The sequence below is a fragment of the Cyprinodon tularosa genome, unplaced genomic scaffold (assembly GCF_016077235.1).
Source record: "Cyprinodon tularosa strain WSP-4 unplaced genomic scaffold, ASM1607723v1 ctg263, whole genome shotgun sequence".
In the NCBI taxonomy this organism is placed as follows: Eukaryota; Metazoa; Chordata; class Actinopteri; order Cyprinodontiformes; family Cyprinodontidae; genus Cyprinodon; species Cyprinodon tularosa.
Genome location: NW_024038967.1, coordinates 953,241 through 962,732, shown reverse-complemented (window position 1 = coordinate 962,732; position 9,492 = coordinate 953,241). Strand labels below are relative to the sequence as shown.

Genomic DNA, 9,492 nt, shown 5'->3' with positions numbered 1-9,492 from the left:
CAGATTAAAGTCAGAATTCTGGGATTTAAGTCAGAATTCTGGGGGGGAAATTCAGAATTCTGAGATTTAGGTCAAAATTCTGAGATTAAAGTCGAATTCTGAGATTTGATTCAGAATTCTGAGATCAAAGTCAGAATTTTCTGAGAAAAAAAGTCATAATTCTGATAAAAAAAGTCATAATTCTGAAATTTAAGTCATAATTCTGAGGAAAAAGTCATAATTCTGATTTTTTTTCTGATATTAAACTGAAATAATATTTAATTATTTTTTCAGTGGCCCTATTCCACTTACATAATAAAAAATGTGTCATTACTAGAACATGTATCTTTAAAAAGCAGGCCTTTTTTGAGGCAATGTTTTTTGTTTTTATTGAAGAAAAACAAACAGATTATACAATAGAGTAAAAATATGCCAGGGGGTATGCTATAGTATAGTGGAAGGCCAAAATGACGTAATTTTATCGCACGGACCTCCCAGACGCTAAAGAAAAAAAGGAGAAGGATCAGGGAAAAGGATAAATGAAAAGAGCAAAATAAAAAGAACATGAAACTGCAAAAAGGATTTGAAAATGCAATGTGAAAAGTAAACTGAATTACCTTTTGAAATTTATGATTAGGTGTTTTGCAGATGTATGCATTGTGTTTTTAGACGTCCATTTAGAAACAGAACTTTTAGAAACAGGACTATTAATTCTATTTAAAATGTACAATAAGCAAACAATTTCCTGGTCCTCCATACAGGGGGGCATGAAACAAGTAGATGTATCATTTCTTTATTCGGTGCATGATTCATCAATTACATGCAAAACAATTTTTTTCCCCCATTAATTAAAAAGATTAAAAATTAATAAATAATAAAATGTTATTTTAAAAAAATATATAAATTTCTTCACTTTATGTACATAAATAATTCTAGAACAAAGTCATTCTATGTATTTTTAGTGGTTCTTTTGCATATATATTTTTGGAATCACAGGTACGTGAGGGCATTAATCGTTGCATGCATCTTTTCTCTTTATTGTGATAAGTGTCTAGTTAAGATGAGAATGTTGATTTATCATCTAAAATATAAATAGAATCCATAATAAAAAAAAAACTCCAGAAACAGTGAAATGTCATAATTTTTGTTACTATGTTTGTCCTTTTATTTTTCTTCAGTGAGGCATTGATAAATTTGAAATATATGACTTTGTGATGTTTACCGATATATATCATACTTATGTTACTGGTGTCCTGAATAAGCTTTATTTAAAGTAATATAAATCTTAAAGAGTATTATTGATGATTCCAGTGCTGTGGTAAGCAGTCATGGCCATTAAGGAATTCGAGAAATACCGAAGCAATTTTTTTTGTTATAATTTTTATCGTTATCACAATTATATCACCCAATATTGTGATACAATTTTAGGTTCAAATCACTCAACCCTAGTCACAGACTGATATGTTTGCAGAAGTAGACAGGAGAACCTACATAATATTGTTGGAAAGAAACAAAATCATATATGTCAGGGTGAATCAAAGGTCAGGTCTTAGCAGGAGGGGGAGCCATCCACTGGTCCCAGGATTCCTGCTCCTAGAAATCCTGACTATAAAGGTTCTGAACAGGACCGGTGACAGAGGGCAGCCCTGTTAGATTTCAATGTGCACCAGGAACAGGCACGACCCTGAGGGACCGGTGCCAAAAGGATTGGGCAGCAGACAGAGGGGGGCCTTGGCAACCCGATCAATGGAAGCTTAAACTGGCTCAGGGAAGTCGAGTTATGTAGCTTCTGAAGCCAATTAGATTGGCTACTTTCCTTTCCTCCGACTGAGCACACATTCACTCTGCGTTGTCAAAATGTATTTATGGGTAATACATATTTTGCAAGGAACCAACTAAGCAGGGAGTGCCTTGCCTTTACTGATCAGGGGGAAAAAATCAGTTTGAAGGCTAATTTATTCTCCTTTTTAGTCCTTAAACATATTGATAAACATAAAAAAAAAGAATGCCAACCACATATTCTTGATTAAACCGTTTTATTTTTCCTAATAGTAGATGTAGATACACAATTCAACAAACAGTATTTCTGATTTGTAATGAAAATGCTCCACAGCACACTGACATCGTGTGGAAGGCTCTGGTATTACAGACACATACCTGGGAGGAGGGGAGAAAAATATTGGACAGCAGTCGTAATTTTTGCAATAAGTTGCTTTAGTAACAGTAGTAGTAATAGTAACAACAGTAGCAATAATGATCATAAGAGCATTTAATATAAGTAGTGGTATTAACAACTCTGAATTACAGAGGAAGGAACAGACATTGGTGGGAAGAAAAGTTTATCAAACGCTGCAAGACAGACCACTGGATGAAAAAATACAAGCTCCCATTAGACAGCAAATATTCAGCATTCTTCTACAAGAGGAAGCTCTAACTGTCAGCAGTCTATATTCAACCACATCTAATACCTAACACTTAAGAGGTTTTTCTTCTTCATCGGCACCAGTACTCTTAGATGGAAAAACCTGCATGACATCAATGATGCAAGCTTTTCATGTTCTGGTCAAACCTCAACAGAAGCGAAAGATTGTTTTTTTTTAGAAAAGATGCCCTATGAACATAATCATAGCCAGTGGAGGACATTCCCACAAAACTGGAGGAAGAAGGTCGTATGAATGTGAGATTAAGAGCATGTCTACAATATGCCAAGAGTGAGTTATGCTTCACGTGACCAATTTGGCCAATTTCATTCACATTCCAATGAGCTGCATAAAAAATAAACAGAAAAACACTGCAACCTTATAGCTGGGATGTAGCAGCAGCAGTCGGATGCAGTGTAGATGTTCAGAGAAACGGTAGCGAAAGGAGCTAAACTCCAATGAAAGAGAACAATAACTTTGTTTGGATCTGTGCCGAATCTGTTGGCTCACGTAATGCATGTTTATGTGGTTCTGATTGTAGTTTAATTTGAACTGAAACTAGAATACCAGGTCCTACTGTAGAAACTGGTGCATAAAAACAAAACAAAAAAACTGTGAGCTTTTAACTAAATTCTCCTAAAGAGGATAATTAATCCTGTTTGGGTACAGAAAATAAGGCCATTTAATTTAAAGGAGATAATCTGCCTTCATGTTTCTATTCCTCTCCTTACTTCCATTCAATGCTCATAAAACCATTTCACATCCATTATTTTAATAACGACTGAGATAAATCAACACAAAAAATCCATAAAGCTTTAAATTAGTTGCATATTTTAGAAAATTTAATTTAACCTATTTGCCGTCAGCTCTTGTGAAACTTGTTGGATTATCTCTGTTCACACTAAAAACACAAGAGAGTCATGTGATGTATAAAGTTTAAGAAATCACTTCAAATCATTAGTGGTCAAATCAAGTACAGAATGACATGTGGTCGTTTTGAAACTTCCCACTGAAAAGCGCTCTCCTTTCCTACCTTAAATAGTACGAAACATCTAATACTAGAAGGAAAACAAAAGACCAACGCTGATGTAAGGCTGATTTGTGTGATCAGGCATGAGGGCGATTAGCAATCCTAACAATTATCAAAGTGTTTAAAAGCTCCAAAACTCCTAAAAACATCCCGTCATAATGTTTAATTATTTCCAAATGAAAAGTCAAAGTAAGGAATGGAGAGAGAAACCGTAACTACCAACCCATGCATAGTTATGAGATCTACATGGGTACTTCGACAATTCAAGCCACCTAATACCAGCCTGGAAAGGTGTGAAAAAGCACAAACTGCTGCTACAGTTTTTCCACTTGTTTTCGGGTAGAATTAGGTGCAGGTATGAACTGTTTACATTCACAGCACCCTGTTAAAGGCCCTTTTCATTTTAAACATGAACACAATCTGAGGAAACTCGAGATGCTTCCTTTGATTCTAACTGCCAATAAGTTAACCAATAACTTATAGATTATGTCCGATCCTGATTAAACTGTGATCTGATATTTCCAAAGATTAACTAACATGTAAAGCAAATGAAAACTATTGGACACGTAACATTGTCATGCCACATATGCAGGAAAAAGAAGCTCAGTCGTAACTGGCTGCTGGTTTTTCTATCTAGTAATAATTCAGACATACATTAGGTCATTGCCACAGGGCACATGTTTAACATTCAAATCTTTGTACTAAGAAAACCTTTTTAATTGAAGCGTAAATGTAGTGTTCGAGTAAAGGTTGGGTTGATGTTGAATTATAGGAGAGCACCTGAAGCGCCCTTGTCTCACCCTCCACTCCTCTCACGTGGAGTGAAAGACGGAAGCTGTCCTTCACTCCTCCTCTGCAATACAAAAAAATGTGCTTCAGCTTCTTATCTACAAACTGCCCCCGATGCTGGTCGATTGAACGGAAATACGTAAGGGGGCTGAAAACACAGGGGAAAAAATGTCTTTGAGGAATGCCGTTGGTTCCGTCTTCTTATGAATACTTGAAAAATAAAAATAAAAAACGCCTGTCTTGTTTCTGAAAAGCAACATCCATCTGACCGTGTTTTACCAGGAACAAATAAACATGCAAAATCCACAGCACCACAACTCACACACACGCTCACACTAGAAAACCAATTCTCTCTGCTTTGTGAAGGAAAAGAAAAGATAAAGTTAAAAATCAAGCAGAAAAGATCACTCCAAACAAAAAATACGGGCATAACTGGAGATGAACCAAATAGATACAATTTCCCCCCGAAAGGTACCTGTGATCATTTACTGCACATGACTAAAACTTGAGCTTTATTCTTGTTGCAAAACATCTCATAAAGGTTCCTTTCTAAAGAGAAAAAAATAAAAATACAAGGGCAAGACCAACATTCTCCACTAGTTGAACCAAATTCGTTTCTCTCCACAACATAAATCAAGATAATTAGCTAATTAATTTTATTCTCAAACCATAAATTGCAAAAAGATAAATATTAATAATATTAATAATATTGATCAAGTTAATAACATCAATACCAGAAACATAAACAATCATATCTCTCGCAATAGAGAATATTTGACAGGAGTGGGAACACCTCCATCACAGTTATCCTCCTTGCTGAGGACGAGCCGTTTCAGGGTCCGACTGGTTCCCTCCAGCAGTCGTTACCGACTCCGGCTAATGAGCTCGTCTGACGCTAGTTGGAGCGCTAGATTCGGATGGTAGGTATGAATCAAAAGAACTGAAAGTAAACGGATTAAAAACAGCTAGGGAGAAAAACGGAAGAAGAAAATCGAAAGGATTTAAGTTGTTGAAGTCCCAAGTGACAGATCCATCAGTGATTCCTGTGGGCCTGCATTGGGAGCGGTGTGTCTGTATGACCTGTGTGTGCCTCTCCGTCTACCTGCCTCAGTCTGTTGGATTCTCAGCTTTACGACGCTTCCATTTACAAATGTTCTATTTCTTCTTGCCAAAGAAGCTGAATCTCTTCTCGCGATCCTTCTCTTTGCCCTCTTTGTTGCGCATTGTGACGCCCTCTCCTGAGCTCGGGGAGATGGGGGGCATGGTCATGGCACGGCTGAGTCGCGGAGCTCCCGGCGAGTCACTGGATCCGGTAGGGATGGAGCTGACGATGGACTGAATCCAGGAACTCATTTCCGCCTAAGAACAAACCCTTTTATGAGAATTCATTTGTTTTACAGCAGGTGCAGCTTTTTAAAGACGACTCTTTAAATCTCACCTCATCCTTGGCTTGGAATAGATACTCCTTCCCATCTGCTAGCCTACAGAAAGAGAGAGGAAAAAAAAAAAAAAACTCTAAAAATGTTCACTCCATGTCATTTATTGACACCAACAGGTGGTCTGAATAATTAGATAATTTTATCCTCACCTGAGCTTGAATACATGTTTCCTCTTTTTATAATCGTGGGCTATTTCACACACAGACCCGTCCAGCCGAATTGGAACCTCTCCGTGATACGGGATACCATTGGCTGCACTCTTGTTGTCTTTATAGAAACCAAGATTTCCCTTCCTAAGAACACAGTATACGTTCTGCCACGACCTGTCAGAGCAAATGGGTACGATTAGTACGATCCAACCATCGACATAAAATAGTAATAACAGGAGAATATTTTGCTTTATATGAATATGTATAATATATTAAATGAAATAATATAATATAATAATGAAATAATAATACAATAATGAAATAGTAATATATTAAATGAAAGAGCAAATGGAAAAAAGGAGCATATGGCAGGAGAGATTATAGATTTAAAAAAGAAAAAAAGGTTTTTGATTCCAAAGTTCACAAAAACTCAAAGCAGCAAAAGCTGTAAAGAATGAGGGAATTTAAAAAGTAACTAAAAAACATCTTAAAATGTTTGTTTGTTCCCAGGAGGCTCTGTACTGGGGCTAAAGTACCCCAGCTTTCTTCTGACATCAGTGCTCCACCAATACAGTTTTAGAATATATATTTGGGTCTGCACATGGAGACATTGCAAATAAACAGCCAAATATAAAGGTAAACATTAAATCAAACAATTTGTCTGGAATCAGACGAAGAAAATATATCTGAGGGGTCAAAATTTCTTATTTATTTAATATATTTATTTATTTAATAATACCTGATAAAACAATTAAAAGTACAATTAGATAATATAATGTAAAATTCAATAACTAAGTTTCCCATTTGATCAGTAAATAGAGACTTGCAGACTTTCTAAGGTGCTTTGATTTTTTCTCCTTTCTGCCCATAAGTAGATTCAAGGTGATACTTAAAAAATTCAAATGAAAAGTTTTTTTATGGCAAACCATGTAAAGGTGCAAGGGTGTGATCAGAAGAGGAAGTGGGGCTGACCTGAACATGAGATCAACTTTAACTCTATTTCATTAGACCCTTACCTAGTAGCTGCCTTTTTGTTGTGAGACTCCATCTCCTGTTTGCGGCAGAGGATGCCCTCCATGTTTTCCGGCTCCGAGTCGGCGCCCCCTCTGCTCGGTAACGTGGCAGACGGCTCAAGACGAGAGGACGCCAGGCCGCTGTCTCTGCCTGGTCCATTAACCGAGTCAGACTCTGAGCCCTGTAGTTAAAACCAGACCATGGTGGTGAGACGGAAGGAAACCTGAGAAATGGATGAAGGCGGCAGGAAAGCAGCCGATCGCAGCCCACCATGAAAAGCCATTATGATGTTGGAACGTCTGATGAACACAGTGCAGGATAAACTGATACTAAGCATAATGGGAGTCACTGGATTCATTTAATCACGCCGTACTGACAACAGATTACATTGAAAATCTCAGACAAACTTTAGTACTTTGGGCTGTTCCCAAAGAAAACACTGAACAGCTAAAGAGACACAAACAGATATCAATTTAAAAAATACCTCTTTAATTTAACCAGAGATAAAATCCCTAGTAATTCTACAGTTTACATCTGCCAACCAAAAAATAAAAATCAGAGGAAAAAAGAGAGCTGCACTAAAAGTCAGCTGGTGATTTCTTAGAACATCCAAAGTGGGGTGATTTCAGTTTGGTCAGAACGCCTCAAGAACCCAAATGGCACATTAACCAAAATCTAACCTCGCTCAGCGAGGTCTGCTGTGGGCACACTGTGATGCTACGCTCTGTCTGTGGTTCATTTAGGCTGCAGTGAGGAACTGAGAGAGAGCAGGAGAACAGGGAGGCTGAATTTATTTTATACCTGTAAAAACTTTCAACATGAGCTTGTCACAGAACACCTGAACCTGTAGATGATGCCAGTCAGTGGTAAATCTAGCTAGGACTGATGTTTACATTCACTCCTTTTACATGCATCTCTCCTCCAAAACATTCAATTCCCTCAAAGGGTCACTCCGCTCTGCAGAGGCCTTGTATCAAGACATGTTATTAAATCAGGTGTGCTGCTAGTAGCTCTCCAGGACTGACTTGGGCACGGCTGCTTTAGAACACACACATGGAGGCTGCTGTTTTATTAGAGAAAGCTATGCTGATTGACAAAATTACTCCGAAGACGGAATAAAATGTCATCCAATAATCAATTAAAGTGATATTTATTTCTGATCCCTTACCGTAAAATATTCCTAATTTTCTCATAAGTTCTTAGAATATTTTTTAATTGGATAAAATTGACACGCTAGAAATCACTAGAAAACTTCTAGTGAAATCACTAGTAAAATCTTGGCTGAACATATTCTAAAGCCTGAAGTTTAAGGAAAACTTTTTTATTTGGATGTTATTGACATAATCCACCTAAAATGGAACCTCATGTAAAATATTCAACCTTAACAATAGCAACAGAGGCTTGATTATTTGTGTTTTTGTTACTTTAATATATCTACTCACCACTCTAATCTACAACTTACTTAAAATAACACAAACACACATTTAAAAGGAAAACAAACAGAGACTACCGCACCCCACAGAACAATAGCAAAACATAGCTGTAACGTCACATTTATGCTGCCCTACATTCAAAGCCACTCCGGTCCTGGTCCGTGAAGCACATACACAGCAGCAGCAGCAGCGAACTGGAACGTACTTGATCCATGAAAACAATTCGTTCATGAATGTGCATCATGCTTTGTTTGCAGCGATGGGACTCATTAATGAAGCTGTGTGGTTCATTAATAAATAAAGCAGTGGATGCAGAGAAGCAGTGGCTTCTCAACAGAAGGAGGTCCTGCTGCTGACCAGGAGCTGAGCGGAGGCTGTCAAAAGGGTGGGGAGGGGGGTCTACAAAGCTGACCATGGATCATTACTCACACGCTCCTGCTGTTTGGGCTTACACACACGTTTAGGCTCTGATTTCTTTCCCACTGACAACGGCAGCGATAACGACTGCTGGTAGGAATGCAATGAGAAAACATTAAAGATTCTGTCACCTGCAGATGCTTCAGTGTCAAATCAGGGTTTTTACTTTTTAGTTAAGCAAAGACACCAAAATACCCTGTCAACAGCTGCCATCACGTTTAAAGGACACACCTGGGGCAATTTTAGATAAAATGTACCGAGAAGGTTCTACATTCATAGAATTATTCTGTTATATGTCCCACAGCCCTCTAACTGATTTATTAGAAATATGAACAGTTACTCCAACATTGCCTAAATAGAAATAACTCAGATATGTGTTGTTTTACATTTTACATACATCTTCCTCCAGTAAGGTGTATAAAAAGGAAAGATACAGAGCCTTGCAAAAGTTTTCGTACGCCTTGGATATTTTCTTTTACATTATGAAGTTTTAAAACCAACCAAACTATTTTACTGCGAATGTTTTCCGTATGATGGCCAACAACAAGCCAGGAAACTTCAACTGAAAGTAAATATAAAGAAATCACATCGATCCAATAGGAAGCTGATCAATCACAGCATCCAGATTTTTAAAATACTTCACTAAACATGCTAGATTTACCTGAACATGTTGCGATATTAATAAATGTACAAGTATGCTTGTATATCAGCTTAGTTTATCTTAACATTAACATTAAATGTGACAAAATAAGCAGCAAAAACTCAGCATACTCAACCATTGTAGAATATAAACTACTAAAAATATCTGGATAACACATCAAA

The 9,492-nt window shown here is 37.2% G+C and overlaps 1 protein-coding gene across 5 annotated transcripts in view; it reads right to left on the bottom strand.

Moving 5' to 3' along the window:
- Positions 1-1,998: 1,998 nt before the first annotated feature.
- Positions 1,999-9,492, bottom strand: part of LOC119786035 (spectrin beta chain, non-erythrocytic 1) — a 66,854-nt gene continuing 59,360 nt past the window's right edge. For 2 of the 5 annotated variants that reach the window (XM_038289080.1, XM_038289082.1), the window contains 5 exons: positions 8,683-8,760; positions 6,823-7,001; positions 5,807-5,980; positions 5,657-5,699; positions 1,999-5,577 (listed from right to left, as the gene is read on the bottom strand). In XM_038289080.1, the coding sequence (XP_038145008.1) occupies positions 5,374-5,577; positions 5,657-5,699; positions 5,807-5,980; positions 6,823-7,001; positions 8,683-8,760 (678 nt within the window). In that variant the 3' untranslated portion in view covers positions 1,999-5,373. The remainder of the gene's footprint in view (positions 5,578-5,656; positions 5,700-5,806; positions 5,981-6,822; positions 7,002-8,682; positions 8,761-9,492) is intronic. The other 3 variants (XM_038289083.1, XM_038289084.1, XM_038289081.1) reach the window with 2 other exon arrangements.